This window comes from Camarhynchus parvulus, chromosome 1A (assembly GCF_901933205.1).
Source record: "Camarhynchus parvulus chromosome 1A, STF_HiC, whole genome shotgun sequence".
NCBI lineage: Eukaryota > Metazoa > Chordata > Aves > Passeriformes > Thraupidae > Camarhynchus > Camarhynchus parvulus.
The window spans coordinates 68223042-68246572 of NC_044586.1; the positions used below are offsets into that span (position 1 = coordinate 68223042).

Genomic DNA, 23531 nt, shown 5'->3' on the forward strand with positions numbered 1-23531 from the left:
AACACTGTCACAGAACACCAGAATGGTTGGAAGGGACCCCAAAAGTTCATCCAGTCCAGCCCCCTGCCACGAGCAGGGATAACTTCAACCAGGTCAGGCTGCTCCATTACAAAGTTTATGAAGGACATTGAAACCACAGCCTTCTTTACCCAACATGAAGCTGCTTTTCTGTTTTAATAAACCTTTTTTTCCCCCTCCAGAGCAGCCCTGCCTCTGCCAACACCCTGCATATCCACAGGGTTTGAAGGTGCCCTCTGACTGCATAAGCAGGAAGGGCTTCAGCATCCAGAGAGGAGATTTAGATTCCACATGAGGGAAAGCTTCCTCCCAGCACAGACAGATTTTAGGGAGGGAGAGGAATCTCCATAGCCAGAGGTTAAGAACAGGTGAGACAAACATCTGTCAGAAGCGTTATAAGTAGGGCAGAAGGGCAAATCAGATGACCTCAGAAGAATCCTTTTTTTCCCAGCCTCGTTTTTCTCTGATTATATGAATTTCTAAGCATTTGGGGTCAAGTGTACTGCTTAAATATAAGCTATTATCCTGCTTTTGCAGAGAGGTATTACCTGAGACCATTCATCACCTGAGTGAACATCAACCAATTTGCAAATCAACTGCCCAGACATAAAAATCTGTCATTTTTTTTCAATTTATGCTGAAGATGAATGGGAGGACAGCTGTAATACAGGGATGGAAGAGGAAAGAACACCGAGGATTCTGCATTCATCTCTGGACTTTTACCTTTCCCACCCTAGAAATTCTGCTACCACACTGCTGACATCTACAACAGGCACCTGGGGGCAACCACAGGCTCATCACACAGAGATTTTTTGGGTTTTGTCTTTGCCTTGACTTTCGCAAACCAGACTGGGACAAGCCTCCAGGACATCCAACCCTGCAGGACATCTGAGGACTCAATGCCTCCTGCTGAACACTGACCATGAGACAGAGTTTGTGCAGCCAAGGTCTTTCCTGACCTCAACTCTCTCAGCTCCAGATGTAACCCAGCTGCCGGACCAGAGGAGCTACAGAATCTGCTGCTGGGGACTCGAGCATTGTTCCCCCACATCCCTGGAATTATTTGTGTGCAGAGTTATGCTGGGAATGGTCCCCAGATGATTTCTATAGCCCTGAAATAGCCTTGAGCAGGGATTACACCAAGGCAGGAGCAGAAGTATCCAGTCATGTGGATCCTCCCTTGAGTCAGTTATTGCCCGGTTGGAAATATTAGAAAAATTAGAAGAATGTTTGTTACTAAAACAAATTGGTGCCTTGATAGGCAAGGACAGAGCAGTGAAACCATCTCTTCAGTCCTACAAAGAATCACAGAATGGCTTGGGTTGAAAAGGATCTTAAAGACCATCCAGTTCCACCCCTGCCATGGGCAGGGACACCTTCCACCATCCCAGGGTGCTCCAAGCCCTGTCCAACCTGCCTTGAACACTTCCAGGGATCCAGGGACAGCCACAGCTTCTCTGGGCAAGCTGTTCCAATGCCTCCCCACCCTCTGTGTAAAGAATTTCTCCCTAACACCTAATCCAAATCCCTCTTCTCTCCTTTTCAAATGCTCAGTGCCCAGCACATCAGCTGGACCCGTTCTCATACAGGATTTTAGCTGCCAGCAAAGCTGAAGTTCAGCTCCAGCCTGGACCATAGGCAGGTTAAGGCTCTGTTTGCACCAGCAGAGAAACATTTGACATCCCCACAAACTCAAGGAAAGGCTCACTGATGGCTCAGTGATTGCTTTTAGAGCTGCCTCTAACACGTGTGTGTGTCTGAGCAGCAGTGCTGGGGCTTGGCTGGCAAGCAGGACACCAGCAGAGGAAACCAGGCTCTCACAGACGCACATCCAGCCTCCAAAATACTTCACCAACCATCAAATATTTTCCAAGCTTAGCAGCTGGACTCTGCAGCCCCTTTCAGCAGCCAAGTCACTAATACCTCTTCCCTCAGGCAGCACAGCTGATCTCAGGCAGGGCTTGCCAGCAGCTCTAAGTAGGCTCATTTAAGGGGAGTTCAGCCTACTTAGTTACACACTTCAGACCTCCTGCTTTTAATTCAAGCAACTCCAGGTCCTTTTGCAGCGCCTCTGATTCACAGTGAAGATGTGCACTCATAAATATGCTCCAACACTTTTTCCCACCGTGTCCTCTCTCCAAGCTCTGCGCTCCTGTCCCTGCTCAGTCTGACACCAGTTTTCCTGGTTTGGGACTCACCCCATGGGACACAGGAAAGCTGTTGGCTTTTTTTGCTCCTGTCTAAAGCCACAGAAGGCAGGACTGAGAGGTTTCAAGCCTCCTAACTGGAGAGGTCCAGCACTGCAAACGTTAGTGTGGAGCACAAGCAGAGCAAATATGCAAATGCACGGAGAAGCTTAAGAGCCCAGGAAAGAAACTCCAGTGGGAAGCTCCCAGCTTAAAATCTAAAGGCAGCTCTTTGAATGTGCACAGGCCTTGAGGCTAAACAAAAAAATCAAAGCCAGATTTGGGCACAGCCTTTCTCCCTGTGCAATGCTCCACAGGGAGATTTGAGGGTCTAGGCAGAGGAGATCCCAGCTGAAATCAAGGACTTGTCCCTTTGGTGTGGGAGAATGAGAGCAGGGCAAGGTCAAGCAAGGACACTGAGGGGTGTAAAGGGGAATTAGGGCAGAGCAAGGCAGGAGCAGTGTCCTTGCAATGAGACTCCCATCCACATTCCTCATGGTCCATCCTTGGAGCATCAGAAGAACCCCCCAGCAAACAAGGCTGGAGCACCAAGGAGCAATCCCATATCCTGAGCACTGCCTGCCTGGAGATTTCGGGGCAGGAAAGCCCTCTGGCTTTTCTCCCTGTTCCCTTTGCTCAGACTGGAACTGGCCTCTCCCTTGAAAGAGCTCATTAAGGGTGACAATCAAAGCGTGGGGAGAGGCTCCTGCAGCCCCTGGGCTGTAATGCCCCTGTCTGTGCCTGCCATCAAAGCCAGCCCTGTGCACATTCCTGCAGTGGCACTCAGAATAAACCGAGGCAATTTCTTCAGACCATTTGTAGGTCAGACAGACCAGCCTCTTCCCCAGTCCTGCCCTTAAATCTTGCGGTGTTTAATCCTTGATCTGCAGCCAGGCCTTAATTTCTCAGTGCAGAGCTGGCTGGAGAGCGGAAGGCGAGGGGCTTTGATGGTTAATGGCCAGTGCTTCTCAGCCCTGGAAGAAATGAAGCCCTGGCTTCATAAAGTTCCCTGAATAAATCCTGCCCCAGCTACAGCCCAGGGAAACAAAATGACACCAGCATGCACAGAAACTGGCACAAGCTGTGACATCTCTAGGTCCTGCTTTGGTTTAGGTTTGAGCTGAGAGTGCACTTGGGTCTGATTTCACCCTTGAATAACTACACCAGGCACATTCCTCCCAAATATTCCAAGGCCCCTTGGTTTAGCAAACACAGCATGTCTGCTTGTTCTGATACCTTCACCAGCTTGTCCATGAGCTAACTGGGGGCATGAACTGGTTAAACTGGGTGGTGTGGTGAGCTGGAGGCAGAGGCAGCACTGGGACAAGGCAGTGGAACAAGGATTTGAACCATGAGGTAACTACAACAGCCATATTCCTCCCAAATATTCCAAGGCCCCTTGGTTTAGGTGATCAGCAAACACAGAATTTCTGCCTGTTCTGATACCTTCACCAGCTTGTCCATGAGCTAATTGAGGCATGAACTGGTTAAATTGGGTGGTGTGGTGAGCTGGAGGCAGAGCCAGCACTGGGACAAGGCAGTCTCAGTTCCTTTAAGGCCTCTGCTTTAAGGTTGGTTATCTGAAGACAAGACCTGTTGGTTATTTGAAGACAAGACCTTTTGACAGATGAGGAGGGCAAGGTGGGGTGCTCAGGGCTCCACTTACCGCGCTGCTACAGGGAATGTCCTTGACCTTGAGCCAGGCCAGATCTAACGTCCCCTCTCCCCTGTAGCAGGACTGAAGCCTGTCCTTGATGCGGTCGTTGATGTTCTTCAGGACAAAGATGCAAAGAGCAGACTCATCCAAGGACTTCATCTTCCTTTTCTGCCCTTTGGAGAAGACTGTGAAGAGGATATCATCCTCAGGGCCAACCCCCAGAGACCTGGCCAGGATGGCTCCAGCCTTGGACAAGTAGGCAGCCTGCAGCAATCGATATTCCACCCCGTTCTTCTCACAGCCAATGGGCACCTCCACATAAGAATTAAAGGCCGTGTCCTCCTTACAAAGCCTCACCAGCTTGGAGGTATAAACCTGCTCCTTTGTGGTGGAGCCGGGTGGGGAGATCATTTCAGGCTGCAGAGTCAGGAAGTAGACAAAGTTCCCACTGCTGAAGCCGTAGATGTAGTAGATATCAAAATCAGGGATGATGGTAAAGGTGTCTGAGGGGATCTTGATCATGGAGGCCACAAACTCATCGTGAAAGACATATGCAAACATCCCATCAGCCTCGGAGTTCTTGGTGAGCTTCCTGCTGGAGATGGTGGGGAAATACTCCGGCTTGCCATCCACGGCCGTGGCGATGAACAGCTTGTCGTCCATGTTGCTGTAAGAAACAATGACTCCAAAAACAGAGCCACTCTCGTTCACCCCAGAGAGGTAATGCTCCTTCTTGTGGAAGGGCTCTCCCAGCTTGAAGAGGTCATCCAGCCTCAGGAGCTTGCAGATGCCCTGGTACAGACTCCCACAGGCTATCAACCGATTCTCCTTGTAGTCTATGAGGAGCATTTTGTTTATGTTGTTGGTGGGCGTCAAGGGTTCGTTGCAGGTTTGGACTATCCTGGGAGGATAACACTTGGGATTGTCATCATCAGGACCAGTCTCGTGGGTCACCAGGACCTTCAGGTCACTGGAGAGTTTGTAGATCCTGTTGACAGCCCCCAAGTAAATGTGCCCAGTCCTTTCGTCCACCACCAAGTGGTTGAAGTTTCCCTCTGCTTGCTCTCCAGTGAAGGTGATGAAGGGCCTCTTTGGATGGGGTGGCTGCTGTCTGCCCAGAGGTGACACTGTGGTGGACAGCAGGAGGTGGGAAACCAGGCAAGTCCATTTCCACATGGCCGGCGACATGATTAGAGAGGTTTGTATTCCCAAGGCAACAAGGATTAGAAGCTGTAAAACTCTTCAAAACGCCAATTCCCTGGCAGATTCTGTCCTACAAGCAGAGAAAAAAGAAAACAAAAGTACATTACTATGGAGTATTCCTTCCTCCTCCCTCCTTCACAGCCATGCCATCATCAGAGCGTATTTAATTGCTAATCCTCCCTTTCTCCACTCTGAGCTCTCTACTTAAAACCAGCACAAAGGGAACCCTCCTGACAGAAAAGATGCTGGGAGAAAAAGCAGAAATCACACAGCAGAGTAATAAATCAGCACCCTTTCCCTCTCCATTACACACCCACGTGCCCCACGGTGCAGCATAAATATTGACTGCAAGTGCAGAAGGGTAATGGTAAAAATATCACCCAGCATTGCTGCTTGCACTGCCAGCACCAGCCCAGCTGTGGATTTGCTATCTGAGACGCCAGAACTGGAGAAGGATTATTATCCTGCTCTTCTGGACGAGGCACTGAAGCCTGGAGAAGGTCAGGGATCTGCCTACAGGGATGGGGCCAGATGGATGCTGAGCTCTCCCACAGCCCTTGAAGTTTGCCAGGAAGGAGCCAGCTCTGGTGTGACATTAACATCCTTTCAGGGAGATCCCAGCCCCGAACAGCTCTGTTTGAGCAGGAGCTCTGTGAATCCAGATCAAAGCTGCCTCCCACCAGCCCAGCCTGCAGTACAGACCCAGGGGCTGTAGTGTGCCAGCTGTCATTGCCACATCTGCAAAGGGCTGGGAGCAAATGGGGCACTGGGTGTCCTCTCTGCTCTGGGCTCTCACCACAAACCACTCTCCACCCACTTCACAGCCAGGGGAACATCATCTGAAAGAGATCCAGCTCTCCTGGAGATCTCAGGTGACTGAGGAGAAAGGGGTTGATTATCTACCAGCAGTGATAAAGCCTAAAGCACCATGAAGTAGGGAAAAAAATGACCCAAGGACCACCCTGGTACCTTTCCAAAGAGAGGAAAGAGGCTTTCCTTGCACCACTCAGTCCCTTAAAGTCTCCCAGGTTTTGACCGTGGTGATGGGAGCAGTGTGGGGTTCAAACATTTGGTGGGCGCATCACCAAGCCCCATGGAAACACCTCTTCCTACTCAGCACATCCATCTGCTCCCTTTTCCTTCACTTTTTTGCTTGCTTCTGTACTAGGAGCAGCTTTAGCCCTTCATGGCCCCACAGAGCATGTAGGACATGGAGTTCTACCAGCTCAGGCCTTGCAAGCCAAGCCCCTCATTGAGTGCTGACCACACAAACCTGGTGGCCAGGCCCTTCATCCCTCTGTCATCCAGGTCAGAACTTCACAAAGCTGCTCTTGATTTTAGAAAGGACACAAGCCAAACACAGCTCCACTCCTGCAGTGTCCAAACCCCTCTGTCACAGAGTGACTTTGCTGAAATCAGGGGTGTCATCAGTGATGACAGCCAGGCTGGCACAAGTAGGAGGCAAGGAAAAAATCCCTGCGTGCAGATCCCAGCAGGGAGGAAGATGTGACAGTGACACAGGCCTGGATGTGCAGCTTTTTCAGATCTGTGCAGCCCTGCTAACACCGGTGGAACTGAAAAATTTACTTCAAAAAATAATAGGGAGAATAAATCCCACATTCTTTTGACCCATAGGCTGATTCGATCCCGTCACCATAAAATTTTCTGAAAAATCCCTTTGTCAGGACTTTTCTCCTGAGAAGCTGAGAAGCCTCAGAAAAGAAATGTAAATAATAATTATCTGATTGCTTGGAATGTGGTCTGGAGGTTGTTTACCAACAGGTGCATCTTTGATTGGTTCCATGTGGATTGTTTTTAATAATGACCAATCACCATCAGCTGTGTCAGACTGAGGAGTCAGTCACGAGCTTTCATAATCATTCTTGTTTAGCCCTCTGATGTATCTTTTTCTTTAGTATAGTTTTAGTACATAATTTCTTTTAATATAATATCATAAAATAATAAATCAGCCTTCTGAGAACATGGAGTCAAATTCTCATCTCTCACCTCATCCTGGGGACCTCACAACACCACAAGGTCTGACAGGGGAAAAGGGTAAGTCTGGGCTTGTAGAGCAGCACCACTTTTATACCACCCCAAATATTTCAAAATTCTCACAGCAGCCGGAATTCCCAGTCTGTTGTAGCATCACCTTCACCTCCTGCTGCCCTCCCTGCTGCAGCAGCCACAGGCATTGCATGGATGACGGACAAAGGTCAGCCCACATTTACTTTAGTCATGTTTACCCTGTTCTGCTTTGCCTCTCTGGTCAAGCAAATATTTAATAAAACCAAGCTTATAGTGCAGAGTTTGCAGGACTGGCTCTGCAGGGATAGGCAGGCTGGTCACGTAGGCTGTTAATAACCTTTATAATGATGGATAGAGCAGTGGTGGGATGAGCTCTCCCCACACAACCATTCCTCTCTCAAAAGGGCCCATCCTTGTGGGAGCAGCAGAAGAGGGAAGCTGTCCCTGTTTGAGCCCTGTGTTCAGAAGCATCACGTGGTGACCCTGAACACCAGCTCCCGTCACTGATGAGTTACGATCTACCTTTCTAACAGGCACTGGTTTGATCAGCAGCTAGGCAGATCTAGGCAGAAATTATTCTTTTCAAGTACTAAAAAGGTATCTGTTTTACCCCTCTATTTTACTGTATTTTGCTCTGCAGAGTCAGCAGAGCTGCAGGGAAACGGGAACTGCTGCAATCCCAAGGCTGATACCAAGCAGCCCCTCTGTCCAAAATTCATCACAGCACCTGCAAAAATGGGACAAAATCTGCCCACTAAAACAAACAGCCAACACAAAATGAGAAGAGACAGGCTCCAGACATAAATTCTTCAAGGCCCATGCAGGTGAGAATTGATTTGGGTGAGGCTATCACTCGCAGGGGAAAGGAATGGTGAGGAGAACCTTGCTAGATCCCTTCCAACCCAAACCCTTCTGTGATCCCTCCAGGAAAAGACAGCAAATTTCATCTGGAAACCAGAGAGACTCCAGTGAGAAACTCCAGGAAGCAGTTTCTGTATTTTGCTGTATTTTACTGTATTTTGCTCTGCAGAGTCAGCAGAGCTGCAGGGAAATGGGAACTGCTGCAATCCCAATGCTTATACTGAGCAGCCCCTCTGTCCAAAATTCATCACAGCACCAGGACACAGCACCTGCAAAAACGGGATAAAATCAGCCCACTAAAACAAACAGCCAACACAAAATGAGAAGAGACAGGCTCCAGACATAAATTCTTCAAGGCCCATGCAGGTGAGAATTGATTTGAGGTCAGGTTATCGCTTGCAGGGGAAAGGAATGGTGAGGAGAACCTTGCTAGATCCCTTCCAACCCAAACCATGCTGTGAAAAGACAGCAAATTTGATCTGGAAACCAGAGAGAATCCAGTGAGAAACTCCAGGAAGGCTTTACAGCAGGCAAGGATGCTTTCCAAAACACCGAACCTCACGGGGGAGGAAGTTCACCTGCAGAGGAAGGAGCACCAGCCGTCTGAGAGCGCCAGGAGCAGCTTTTTGGGACAAAGCAGGGAGAGCCTGGGGCTGTTTTGCCATCTTCCACCAGCCATCTGAGTGACCCTAGGAGCAGGATTTTCTCTCTGCTTGCTGCTGGCACTCTCTCCTCTCCCATCTGCTCCTGCTGTACCCTCTGTCCTGGAGCCCCAATCAGTCCTGGAGCCTCATAATTTATAATTTGGCTTAATTAATAAATACCAGCAGAGGTCAGGGGCAAGGAGGCCTGGATGTTTAGCCTGCAGAATAGAGCAGGGTTTGTACAAGCCCTCAGAGGATGCACCAAGGAGAAGGGGGCTGTGGATGGGTTTTTTCTCCCCTGTGTCTGGATGGCAGGAATCACAGCAGCTGGGAAGGCAATAACACACTGCCACGGACATGCAGAGACTACAAGAGAGTAATTATATCCCAAAAACAAAGCAAATAAACAAAAGGCCACAGCCAGTAAGGGTTGGACTTGGGCTCTGAGCTGGCTGTTTCCAAAATAAACCCAAAGTGCCTTTTCCACTGGGGATGTGGCCATCAGGGATGCCATGAGCCACCACACAGGGCTCCTGTGTGAGGCCAGGTCATCCCTCCACGTGGCTCCTGCCACATCATCTCTCCATCAGCACATCCAAAGTCCCTGGGAAGGTCACAGAGCAAATCCAGCTGTTTCACACAGCTGTTCCAGAGGTTTCACACCACTGTCCTGCCCGTGGAATCACGACTTGCAAACAACACATTGCCCAGAAGATTGAACTCCCAGAGTTTGGTTTAAGTACTGGTTTCCTCCTGGAGAACAGCAAGTTATGGTGCTACCCCACAACCTGGTTACTTTTTCTTTTTGCTGTTATTCAGCATTTCCAGCAAAGTTTTGAGACCACTGAGATAAAGGTTGCAGTTTAGATCTGCTCAGGGATCTCCAGGACACAATCCCAAGACTCCAGAACATGAAACTCTGTGGTAAACACATGGGATTCTGGGCAAGAACAGCTTGGGTGTGAAAGAGTCTCAGAAGAAGAAACACTCCAAATGTCTTTTAACTCTGATTATTAGATGGGAAATTTAGGGAGTGATGAATACATCCTCGAAATGCAGCAGCGTGCAAGGGGACAAAGTCAAGGATGAGTTATGCCTGAGGAAGTAGGAATAAATCAGGACTAAAGAGGACACAAAGGACTGATCTGTCAACTGAGAGAGAGGGAAGGACTCGGGAGGAAGTGTACAGGGAGAGGGGAAAGAGAGAGCTGGGTTTTGATTGACAATCTCACAAAATCCATGGTCATGTCCCTAAATGGAGTCTGGGACAAACCCACCCCACTCCAGTGACAGCTCCTGAAAGGAACACATCACTGGGTGAGCATGAGACAACAGCATTTTATCACCAAAGGGGTATCAGGGACAGCCAAAAGTGATACAGAGACTCCATTATCAGAAGGCATGAAAAGACATCTTATTATTAGAAATCTACACTTCTTGTAGAAACAATGGTGAACCTAAGACCGGATTGGCCTTGGTGACAGGAATCTTCTCTCACCTATTGGTGACCTATGAACAGCACACTCTGAAGAAGCATATCTGTAAAAAAAACCAAATATCTGTAAAAAACCCACTGTTTATTTTATTTATATACATATATATATATATATATATAAACAGTGGGCTTATTATATATATAATATATATATAATAAATAAAACCATTTATATATATATATATATATATATATATATATATATAAATTAAATAATGGTTTTTAATATATAGTTTTACAGAAAGAGAGATAATAATTGTTTGAATTCTTCTCTCCAAGTTTCCCACAGCTTCTCACAGTTTCCCAGGAAAATCCTGGGAGAACCATGTCTCTCTCTGCTCAGAGAACTTGTGATTACCACAGCATTTCCCTCAGAGACACACACACACACAGCCCTCCTGCCATCGAAGGTGTCAGACAGAGACACCTCACCAGGTCCCCTGCCAAGGCCACATGTGGCAGCAGGGACACCACAAAGTCAGCAGGAATGGCCTGGATACAGAAAGCCATAGAAGAAATCCCTCTCTGGGTCCAGCTCAGAGCAAAAAAATACATGTTAAAACTTGAATACAACCAAAATGAGCTGAAAAACAGCTCTGGCAGGGAGGGAGGAAGGGAGGGAGAACTCAGCACATCCTCATGGACAGGGCCTGGCAGCCCTGGTGGGGTGAGTTCCCCACCTGGCTGGGGGGAAGCCAGGAGCACCCAGGGCTCCTGGGCAGCGCCAGGGTGGTTAATGAAGCCCAGCTAATGAGGCAGCACACTCCTGTGTTTGCTTTGCTGTAGCTGTGCTGAGTAGGCCCCAGCGAGGGAAGAAATGATGAGGAAGACTCCATCTTATCAGAAGGGTAATTAATGACTTTATTATACTATATTATTCTATACTATATTACATTACATCTAAACTGAATCAAGCACTCAACTCTGCACACACTGCACAGAATCTCGTGACTGTCCCGACACACACACACACACACCTGGCCCTGACAGGCCAAGGAAACAAAACACTTTACCCCCATCACTGTGGGTAAACCATCTCCATATTGCATTTTACTTTTGCAAAAAATACAGGCACAGTAAATAGATGAGAATATTCTTAGGAAGAATTGTGCCTTGCTTTTCTCTATGAAGAGAAATGTGGGGCTACACACTTGGCCCTGACAGGCCAAGGAAACAAAACAGCATCACTTTGGGTAAACCATCTCCACATTGCATTCTACTTTTCCAAAAAACACAGGCACAACGAATGATAAGAATTGTTTTTCCTTTCTCTGAGCTTCAGAGAATGTGAATCTTAGAAATATTCTTGGGAAGTCGTGCTTTGCTTTTCTCTGTGAAGAGAAATGTGGGGCTACACACCTGGCCCTGACAGGGCAAGGAACCAAAACACCATCATTGTGGGTAAACAAGCTCCATGGTGCATTCTACTTTGGCACAAACACAGGCACAGCAAGTGTGATAAGAATTGTTTTTCCTTTCTCTGAGGTTCAGAGAATGTGAAACTCAGAAAAATTCCTGGGAAGAATTGTGCCTTGCTTTTCTCTGTGAAGAGAAATGTGGCAACACTTTTCCCGCACTCAGGCTTGTGAAAAACGCCAAGCACTTGTTGTTAAAATTTTTAAAGTTTAATAGTAATAAAATGGTTATAAAAATAGCAATGTAATTAGAGTAATAATAATTTGGACAATTTGGATTAGGACAATATGAGACAATAGAAACAAAGAGTTGTGGACAGTCCGGGTACCTTTTCTGGGCAGCATAAGCCCGAAAAAGGACACACATTAACAGAGGATTAACCCTTAAAAACAATAACCTGTTGCATATTCATACACCTCATACATGATGCATAAATTCCATTCAAACACAGGATTCTGTCTGGGCAGTGTCAGCTTCCTCCTCCTAATCCTAACAGCATCTTCAGAACTGAGCAAGGTGGGAAGAAGTTCATTTCTCCTGATAATGGAGCAATAAATTCTCTTTCTCTGAAAGACTCAGGTGTCCTGTGGCTACTATCTCACTGCAAGTCCTTTCTTTAGGAAAAAAGTATCTTACATAGCATAGTTTCTATTTTAACCTTATGTTATAACCTAAAACTCTCTTTAACACACTATTTAAGAGAATTAATACAGCATAACTTTCTAACACAACACACATAATATTCATTTTGATATTTGCGAAAAGCCAATCATAAAACACACATTTTTCACAGGCTGTTCATGCCCGGGATGCAGGAGATGCTGATGAGGCAGACTCCAAGTGCTGGAGCCAGCACGGAGCAATTCAGCACCAAGTGCAGCTACACAATCCCTTTAATCTCATCTAAAGACTTTTGTTCATGGTTTCCTTTAATAAACCCTGATTACCATGGACAGAAGCTATTCTTTGGGAGCCAACATGGCAAGAAAAACCCATATAGGGACATTGTCAACAGCTTCCCCAACAAAGACTGGATTCTAACTTTAGCTAAATCCTTTCTCCCTGAACTTACAACCTGCCCAAGCTGAAGGGAAGTCTCAGTTTGGGGACACCCCACAGCACAGCAGCTTTACTTTGGAGCTCACCAAAAAGAACAGATCCCTGCAGGAGCTGCAGCTTGTCCCAAATAAAGGGATTTATTTCAGGAGTGGTTTGTTTGCAAGAGAATTAAAATACAGAGGGACAACACAGCCTTCCCTCATCACACAGATTATTTTTCTCAGGCACTCATATGCTGCCCATCACCTTGTTACCTGTGTCTGTGCCAGAAGAGTATTAAATGATGGGATTAACACATGCCATGAGTGGGACTTTATTCCCTTTTTTCCCCAGCTCTTCCCATGTGATAAATCTGCATGTGGATGTTGTTTCTGCCTGTATTTCAAATTTGGTTTTCTACCAGCAAAAGCAGGTCAGAGCTGTGCTCCTCTGTGCTTGGGAGAGCACAGGGGTTTGTAATGATTTCTCAGCTCCTCCAGGAATTTGCTACAGAGACTTGAATGAAAGAACACAAATATTCAGTGTCACAGAAACGAGAATGGAGTTTTGAGGTCATGGAAATAACCTACAAATCCAAAGACTGGAGTTAAACTCTCTTTTCTGGAGCAGACAGAGATGTGAGTCCCCAGGGCTGGGTGTTGTGGAACATCCAGAACTGGAAGGGACCCAACCTTCCAACATGACATGACATGACACAGGTATTTCCCAGCCTCCTGAAAGTGTCCTGAGGACAAATCCATGAAAATTACTCCTTATCACAGCAACTGGAGAAATATAAACCCCCCCAACAAACAAACTGGTGTAGCAAGAGCACCCAAGGTCACTGATTTCATGTCACAGCAGTGCCCAGCTTGGCTGGTCCCACCTTTTGTGGGTGTGAGATCATAGAGGCACTGAGAAAAGGGAAATATTGCCAATGTCAAGTTGACTTCTGTCTCATTCCTGTCCCCAGCAAAGCCATCACACAGTGCTGGCACTCTGCTCTCCCCAGCACTAAGAGTTTCTCTGCTGTATTTCACTGAGGTGCAGCTCTCACAGTGTTAGCAGCACCAGGTTAGCCCAAAAAAAATTAAAATTTTCTGGAATAGTCCTAATATTCAGGGTCAGCTGTGTGCTTTCCCAATTCCTGGTGCACCTCCAGCCTTCACCCTGTCAGGCCATGGGAAGCTGAAAAGTCCTGGAGTTCATTTAAACCCTATTTAACAGCAACTAAAACCTTCAGTGTGTTATCACCACAATTCTCACACCAAATCCAAAACACACCATCCCGGGAAGAAAATTAACTTTCTTCCAGCAGAAACCAGGACAGCAATTCACTGGGAAGGAGACCCTGATGAGCTCTAGACACAAAGAGGAATAAGCAGAGCCTGTGCCCCTAAAGGAGTGATGAATATTGAAAAGAAAATGAACCGGGTTTCATCCCAGCAGGTCTCCCCAGCTCGTGGATCCATTGCAGCATTTTAGGACAGCCTTGAGGAAAATGGCATTTCCTTCCTCAGAAGCTCAGCTTATGCTCACACATTCCCTTCGAGGCTTTGGGGGCTCTGAAAAAGCCCAAAGGAAATCAGAATTTGCTGGGTTTGGTTCAGGTGGGAGCCCTAGCACAGCAAGGAAGGGTGTGTGACCTGGCTTTCCCCATGAATTGCCAGGCAGCTGTTCTGTTTCCTTGTTGGCTGAAGCTCTTTTAGCAAAGTTTCTGCTGCTCAGGGATGCCAGTGGGTGGATGTTTCCCCCTGCCTGGCAATTTTGGGAAGGTCTGTGAGACACAAGTCCCCTGTCTCAGGCTGAAGGCTCACAATTAGTTCTGTGTGTATCCCCCAGGAGCCAAATCTCCCTGTTCTTCAGCTGCCTCCTGGCAGGGAGAGCCACTCTGCATTCACAGGGACTTGGTGGCCACTGGCTACTTCACTCTCCAGATCTCTGTGAGATAAAACATGGGGACTTCAAGGGAAAAAAGCAAAACCTTGATCAGCTGGCTGTGAGAGCACTGAGATCTAAATTTGGAGCGGGGGAAAACACTGGCAAAGAAGGCAGCGGAGAATCCCCAGCCTTCAAAGTCTGAGATTTTGCTATGTATTCAAAACACAGCTGGAGCAGAGTGCTCTGAGGGAAGAAGTAAAAGCAACAGGACTGGGAAAAACAGAGATGATAGCAGGATCAGGGAATCCCAGAATGGTTTGGTGTTGGAACCCTGGCTGCTGAGAATTGGAGATTTCTGTGCTGCCAGGCACTGACCCCCCAGAGAACCCTGCACTGACCTGAGGTCTGGAGAAGCTTCCAGAATGGAATGATGGACCTGGGATTGTGGGTGTGCAGTTTGAACAGAAGTGTGTGATATCACAGGGTGGGAAACCCAGAGTTTAAGGGTTTAGAATACAGGAATAGATAGAAAGCAAGATGGAGGTTTTGGGGTTTGGGCTGGTCCTTCTTCTTCTCCATGGGTTTGGGTGGTTTTGTGTCATTGGATAAAAATGTCCCCATTGTGGACCATGGGTGGCTGGTTATTGGGTTAAAAGTGAAAATAATTCAGGTGTCATTTGTTAATTGGACAGTTTATCCTAAAAAGGCCTTGTAGAGAGAGGTGGGGCTCCATTTTTAGTTTGTTATTGAATTGCTGCAGAACTCAGGGTTTGTGAGACTGTGACATAGATAAGAACTAAGAAAAAATCTGAGTCCAACAAGAAATATCATCTCACACATTTAACCCCAACCCTGTCAAAAAGAAGATAAACTCACCAACCTGCTGCCCCTCAATTCCTAATTATCCCAGAGGCAATCAGCAATGAACTGACCCGTGTTGATGACTGCATCGAAGTAGCCAGGGCGGTCCTGGCTGATCTGCAGGTACATGTCCACGCTGCTCAGTGCCTGGGCACGGGTGGTTGGTTATTGGGTTAAAAGATAATTTATAATAACTATTAGAATTATCTATAATAATTATTAGAATAATTTATTGTAATTGGATGAAAATAATTTAGTGTCATTTCTTAATTGGACAGCTTATCCTTAAAAGGCCTTGAGAGAGATGGGGCTCCATTTTTAGTTTGTTAGAGTGAAGTGCTGCAGAACTCAGGGTTTGTGAGACTGTGACATAGATAAGAACTAACAAACATCTGAGCCCAACAAGAAATACCGTCTCACACATTTGATCCTTGCAAAAAAGGAGATAAAAACTCAACAGTTTGGAATGGAAGGGACCTAAAAGAAATCTTGTTCCAGCCCTCTGCCGTGAGCAGGGACACCTTCCATAGACCAGGTTGCTCAATGCATAGATGGGGATGGGGAATAAGGTTTGGAAATCAAGCACTTGCTGGCTCACAGCACGTGGGAACTCCTCCCAGATGAGGAGTTTACAAGTGGCCAGGCTGATGTGGTTCATGCAGGGCACAGCTGTGTGCTCCTGGAGAGCCAGGATCCCCCAGGGAAGCACCATCAATCCTGCAACTGCACCAAACCTCGCAGGAAATGGGCTGGACACCCAGCGGTGGTGGCAACATCAAGGAAATGCTGTTAGCAGTGCTGTACTGCTGGCAGGGAGAGTCAGAGGTGTGATAATTTCTCTTCTGTGGCGCAGGGTTTGCAGCAGAGGCGAGAACAGAGTCTCTCTTTATGCTTTACTCAGCATAAAATTTCCTGCTTTCATTTATGGCAGATATCCAGCCCCTTTTGGAGCAGCAGCCACCAGCTCTGGATGGGGCCGGGGAAAAGATCTGACACAGCAAATTCTTCATCCTCAGCTTCTCCTGCGAGTGGCTGAAGGGAGCAGATGAGCCAGCCCCATAAAACAGGGGTGGCTGGGCCGTCCCAAATCCCAGCCAGATCTCCAGCCCAGCACACCCCTGGGAAGCAGCAGTGCTGCATTTGCTCTCCCAGCCCTGAAAAAAAGCTGCATTTCACTTTAACCATTAGCAGAATTTTGATATTGACTGGAGATTCTGAAAAATAAACTTTTAGGTACCTCTTTGTTTTATTTGCTCTGTAATTCCTAACTCTGACCAAATTCCTAAACTCTTCTGGGTGGGTTTTTAGGCACCCTGAACCTCCTGGGCAGACATGCGCTGTTCATTTTATCACTCTGCCTTCTGCATGACAGCTCTTCCACCAACTGCTCCCTGTCTTTCAGCCCTCCAGCAGGTCAGATGAGGTCAGGTGAATCTTTTTTTTTCATCTTGTAGCACCCAGGGCAATTAGGTCCCAGTCTGGACATTCAAAACTTGCATGTGTCAGCTGAAGTAATCTATTCCTGCTGCCTCCAAGGGCTTGGAAAGAGCTCTTGAAGGGGTGTCAGAAGGATAAAAAGTCCATATTTCTGCCCCAAAGCTCACCAGGCCCAAATTCCAGGCATCTTCTGCAGATATGAGATTGCTACAGAGCATGACCTCTCCTTCACAAATAATAACAGCACCAAACAGGCATTTGTTAAACTAATGCTAATCTCCTGCATGCTTTTCTTGGCTTTCCCTTACAAACCCCATAAAAACTGCATTACAGTTGTTTATCCTTTTGAACCATTCTGGCATAACAGTACTTTTTGTGATGTTCAGAATGAACCGGGGCACAGCGCAGCTGCTGCATCCAGAGCAAGATGCTCCCTGAGTAGAAGCGCCCAAGATCAGACCAAACAAGATCTGCCCTCTTCAGACACTTCCCCTCAGAGCATTCTGGTTAAAAAAAAAAACTTCTGTCCCCACTTGACTTGGATGTTTTGAGCAGGCTGAAGGGCAGCTGAGCTGCTCCTGAGCCAAAAGGGAGGCGCAGGGACAGCACTGATGGAGAGCCCCACGTTTTCCAAGCACAGACTTCCAGCTGAGACCCAATTTCCAGCCCAGCAGCAGCACTGGGGAAGGACTCTTTGTGCTGAGAGCTGTAATGAGGCACTGTGGACACAAGCCCTGATAAGCTGCAGCTTTGGGAGCATTTCAAGGGAAAAGAAAAAAAAAAAAAGCAGCCTGACATCTGTCCCACCACCGTGCCATGATGTCCCAATTTACAGGCGGCACAGGAGGACCACAAAAGCAGAGAATCAGCAGCAAAACTCAATTCCTCCTTGCAGAAATAAAAACATGGATAAAGTATTATTAATTTGCTGTTAATTTTCTCTCCCAGTGACTTTGTGACAAGCCCAGCTACAGCAAACACATCCAAAGGCCAATGGGAAGTTATTCTTAGAGCCCAGCCCGGCTGTTGCTGCAGGATAAATAATCCCAAATCATGCCTGAGAGTCCTGAGCTGCTGCTGAGCTGGACAGGACACCTATGGCCAGGATCAGAGGCAGGCAGGAGACAGAACAGAGCTCATGTGGGTGAGGAGATCATCACATGCTCTGGTTGTTAACAAGCAGATTAGAAAGGAGCTGCTGTACACACAAACACACACAGACAGTGTTTGCAGGGACATACACAACTCCATCCTGTACAGACACATTTCTTTTTTGCACCAAAATGCTGCAATTCCCGTGCAGGGCACTGTGTGCATGCATAATTCCAGTGAGCATTAGCAGCAACACCTACAGCTCAGCTTGTCTGACATGTTCTGTGCCAAGGCTCACTTTTAAGGTCCTCATTACTTTGACAGACCTGAACCACTCAGGGGACAATTTCCTGAGCTCAGTGTCTGCCTCAGGCTACCAGCTCTGTGGAAAGCTGCATTCAGAATGACTTGGGCAATGCTGAGAACTAAATTAGGGGAAAAGTGTTTGCAAGTTACTGATTTTAACTTTTTTTGGTTTTCTATATTTGACCTCGGTTGGATTCTTCCTGCTGCCTCACTGAAAAGGTGGCAGGCTTTGGGGCAGGGAGGAAAAATCAGGATGCTCCTTCTCTTGTGGCTAAAAGTCTGTCTAAATTTGACCAAGCTGAGCATCTAATAACACAAATATTGCAAGGAGAAGTTTTGATTTTTCCACTGCTCCTAGGATGGATCAGACAACACTTGGGCTTACCAAGAGAGGAGGAGAAGAACTTGATCCTGATGAACAACCTGGGCTAGTGGAAGGTGTCCCTGCCCAAAATTATTGAAGGTCCCTTCAACACAAACCAGCCTGTGATTCTGTGACTTGCCCAAGGTCACACAGAGCCAGCAAAGCAGAGACAAATCTTCATCCCACAGGTTGAATTCTCAGCTCAGTGCCACAGCAACAACTTTTATTATTTTGCAGAGCTGTACGAATGTGTTTTTTGTTGATAGAGTGACAAAATTATTTTTTGTCATTTTAAAAGGAAAGAAGTTTAGAAGTTGGATTTTTTTTTTTGATTAAGTGAAAAGACACTTTATAGGGCCCAGGTATCTTTAAATTTAAAGATAGTTAATTAGACAAAAACTAAAAAGTTTTGTTTAAGTAATTTAGTAGAAAAAGAAAAGAACAAAAAACTAATTGCTTTTGTAAAGTGTTTTACAAAAAGCAAAAACGTTTAGTGCCCAGCTCAGTTTTTCTGTTTGTTATTTTGCTTTTTATTAAACTTTTTTGTTTCTAACACTGCAACAAAAGCTATCTTGCTGATTTTTATGCCTCCAAAGATAGCTGAGCTATCTTAAGTGTGTTATAAGCTTCTAAGAGCTTATTAGACCTAAGTCAAAAAAGTTACTATAACACAGAGCCACACATGCAGCACCAGGGGAAGCTCCTTCACCTCTGATTTTCTCTATTCTTATCTCCTCTGGGGCTTGTTTGAGGGACACACACCCAAAAGTGCTCACAGTGATAAATTCCCCTCAGTGCTAACTCCATCCCCTGCCCCAGCACTTCCCCAGCATCAGCAGAATTTGCATTACACACCCGAGTGTCAGCGTTGGTGTGACTTGAAATAGTTCAGTGGTCACCCTGCTCAGCTGTGGGATGCAGGGATGCATCCAGCATGTCCTGAAATGATACAGCAGAGTCCAGCTGCTGGCACCCAGCCTGGGAGGCCGGGGGGAGGGAGGGAGGAGGTGTCTGCTCCTGCTGCTCTGCTGCTAAAGCTTCCTGCAGTTCATCCCTGTGCTCCCCCACACTGACCAGCAATGAGAGGAGACACTGCCCAGCACCTTCTGCTCCATGTGGGCAGCTTGCTGCTGCTGCAAAAAGGCAAAATCTCCACTTTTCCTCCCACAAACATCTCCCCTGGTCCACTCAGACACAGATGGGAGCTGCAGGTGCCCTGCACTTCATGGACCTGACCGTTCATCTGCATAGATCATGCCTGGTGCCATCAGCAGCCCCACAAATCACCCCAGTGTCACAGACATCTTTTATGAAAAATCCTTTCCTTAGGATTTTTCCTCCTGAGAGGCTAAGAGGCCTCAGGAACAAAATGTAAACAATGATTATCTGCTGCTGTGGAATGCAACAGGGGGATCTGTGATTAGCCCATGTTGGATGTTTGTAATTAATGGCCAATCACAGTCCTGCTGGCTTGGACAGAATCCGAGCCACAAACCCTTGTTATGATTCCTCTTTTTCTATTCTTAGCAAGCCTTCTGATGAAATCCTTTCTTCTATTCTTTTAGTTTAGTTGTAATATAATATATATCATAAAATAATAAATCAGCCTTCTGAAACACGGAGTCAGATCCTCGTCTCCTCCCTCAACCTGAGACCCCTGTGAACACGGTCACACCCCAGAGCAGCCGCAGGGAGGGTGATGCAATTGTTTTAGCTGTTTGCACAGCCTCATAATTGCAGCTGCATCATCACAAAGCACTGGCTGTGTTAGGACAGGTGTTACAGAGAGGGGCACGTGGGCAGGCCAGGCTGCAAAGGACACTTTAGTTTGCAGTGAGAGGTTGGAGATCTGGGTTGTGCTACCCAGAAGAAAGTTGTTTGTTTGCTAAGCCAGCTGCAAGCAGAGCTCTAATTTAATCCAGATCCAAACACCATCTGCTTTGTTCATCTCTGCTCACACAGGGTAAAGGCACCTGTGGCTGAGACAAGAGGTGTTTTTAATGTGGGGGGCGCGCAAAGGTCACCTCTGTTCATAAAATCCTGCTCAGAGGAAATGGAGGCCTTGATAACACAGCTTTTAAGAGCTGAAGAAACACTATTAAGCAGATGCCCAGGTGCTAAAACAGGAAAACCCACAAGTACTCTACTGCTGTACTCCAGCCCCTCAGCCTCACATGGCACTGCCTCCACCTCTCCACTCCCTCCAAAACAGGACCTGCTGCTCTCTTCCCTCTCCTCACAGGACCCCAGAGCTGCACTTGGGATGCCACAAATGCTGTGAAAAGCTGTAAATCTGTGCCCATTACCCTTGGGGATGCAGTCACAGCTGTTGGGACATGAGGCAGGAGCATCTTCCCTGCTCCTGGAGAGCATCACCTGTGCTCCACCTCCCAGGGCTGGAGGACACAGGGCCTCCTCCTGCCTCCTCTGTGGCTGGGACATGTCTGGGCACTGGATTTAATGACCCAGCATCACTCAGGCAGGAGGTTGGGCTGAATTTTGCCCTTGACTCAAGTTGGAGCCTGTAATGTTTTAGTTTGGATTGGAGGAAAAAAGCAAAGAGGGATGGAGATGAAGTCTGAGTTGTTAGTTCTGGTATTAGGCTAAAACTAGCAGTGTTTTGTGCTGGGTGCTATTGTTCTTTTTATCTGATTGGGAAAGATAAGATATAGATATCTTCATTCCATAAGATTTTCAAGATTTCTTATCTTCATTCATAAGATTTGTCTTAGATATTCTATATCTTAAGATGTAGAATTTGTCACCTGTCTATATCTTAAGATGTAGAATTTGTCACCGATACTACTGTAACTTCACAAATGAAACATAAAAAAATGTAAACATAAAAAACCCTAAACATTCCAGTCAAGCATGAGCTATAGCACAGCATCTCTTTGTGACCAAGAAAATCCTGTAAAAATAAAAATTCTTCCAAAACCACTTAGTTTTTCCTAAAATTAAACATAGAAGACTAACACACTAATGTTAGAGCTGAAGAGTGCATCCAGGGGTCACTTCTGGGCTTGTTTATATTTTTACCTTGGTAAAGCAAAAAATATAGTAGTAAACAGGAAAAAAACCCACAGATTTTTTGGAAAAAAGAAACAGGGCAAGGTGGAATAGCTTTAAATTGAAAGAGGGCAGGTTTAGACTGGATATTTGGAAGAAATTCTTCCCTGTGGGAGTGGTGAGGCCCTGGCACAGGGTACCTAGAGAAGCTGTGGCTGCCCCTGGATCCCTGGGAATGTCCAAGGTCAGGTTGGATGGAGCATGGAGCACCCTGGGCTAGTAGAAGGCACCCCTGAGGGCAGCTGGAAGTAGAATTTTAAGATCCCTTCCCACCCAAACCCTTCAGTGATGCTCTGAAGAAGCAGCAGCCCACAGAGCAGCTCCCAGGCCAGAGTGACCTTTGCGAGGTCAGGGTCAGCAAACAGCCCCAGGAGCACAGCACCAAAGCCCTGCTGTCACCATCATGTCCTCTGAAAAATCCCTTCACCCAGGATTCTTCTCCTGGGAAGCTGAGGAGCCTCAGAGAAAAAGGAAAACAATAATTATCTAATTTGCTTCTCCTGTGTTTTGCTGCTTTGGAATGTGTTGGGAGATTGTTTACCCAACAGGTGATTGTTTCATTGGATTCTGGTGTGAGTGTTTTGACTTATGGGCCAATCAGAGCCAAGCTGTGTCAGGACTTTAGAGAGAGTCACGAGTTTTCATTATCATCTTTTTAGCCTTCTGTCTGTATCCTTTCTGTATTCTTTAGTATAGTTTAGTTTAGCATTCTTTAATATAGTATAGATCATAAGATAATAAATTAGCCTTCTGAGAACCTGGAGTCAGATTCATCATTCCTGCCTTCATTGGGGGTGTCAGAAAATACCACGCCCTGCAGGCAATTAATGATCAGGGCTCAACACCCCAAATCCTGCCCTCTGTCTCTACAGTAAATAGGAAACCCCCAGCAGCTGCCTGAGCAGGGAGCCCAGAGCTCCTGTGATAAAAAAGGTGGTGGTGTTTCCACGCAGGTGGGAAATTGCTATCACAGTTCTGGGGGTTATTATTAATAAGATATTTCTCTTCTGGGGCAAATTTATGATCAGGGCTCAGTACCCCAAATCCTGCCCTGCCCTCTGTCTCTGCACTAAATAGGAAACCCCAGCACTGCCTGAGCAGGGTGCCCAGAGCTGCCAGCTGTGCTCCTGCCAAAGCATTGGGATAAATCCACAGTGGCATTTCCACGCAGCTGGGAAATTGCTATCACAGTTCTGGGGGTTATTATTAACAAGATATTTCTACTCTGGGGCCAATTTATGATCAGGGCTCAACGCCCTAAATCCTGCCCTCTTGTCTCTACAGTAAATAGGAAACCCCAGCAGCTGCCTGAGCAGGGAGCCCCCAGCTCCTGTGCTGAGATAAAAACGGCGCCAGCGTTTCCACACAGGTGGGAAATTGCTATCACAATTTCAGGGGTTATTAATAACAAGATATTTCTCCTCTGGGGCCATCTGCATCCCACACACCCCCACAAATACGGCACTTTCCTCTTCCAGTTACAACAGCCAGGGTAGATAATTCCCTTTTTTCCCTCTGCCTTCCAGCCAGGCATGAAGGCAGAGCTCAACAGGCAGTTTGCTGTTCCAGACCATGCAGGCAAAAGTTGTGCCAAGCCCCACGAACTCAGAGCTGGGGTTTTCTTTCTACCAAGGTGCCAGAAATAATGCAAATAAACTCTTCTTCTCTCCCTGGCTTTATATCTACAGCTCCCACACATCACTACCAGCAGGGCTTTAAAACTAAAACAGACTGGGCCTACGTGGCTTGAATTTCTTCTGGAAATTTATCTCTTCTTGCTGAAAGCTCTGTGTTTGCTTGATCTTCCTGCCTTCCAAGCCCTACAAGTGCCACATGTTGCACAGCTGGATTCCTGACAGAGAAAGAAAGCAGTAGGGAAGAGAGAACAGATATTTTATATATATATATTTATATATATACACATGAATGCAACGGCCAAGGTTTTCAAAAGTCACACGTGAACTTCAGCAAAGTG

The 23531-nt window shown here is 46.7% G+C and overlaps 1 protein-coding gene across 2 annotated transcripts in view; it reads right to left on the reverse strand.

The window, feature by feature from the left end:
* The window catches only part of PLXNA4 (plexin A4), a 515162-nt gene that overhangs the window by 475836 nt on the left and 15795 nt on the right, over positions 1 to 23531 (reverse strand). For both annotated transcript variants that reach the window (XM_030960692.1, XM_030960691.1), the window contains exon 2: positions 3871 to 5134. In XM_030960692.1, the coding sequence (XP_030816552.1) occupies positions 3871 to 5049 (1179 nt within the window). In that variant the 5' untranslated portion in view covers positions 5050 to 5134. The remainder of the gene's footprint in view (positions 1 to 3870; positions 5135 to 23531) is intronic.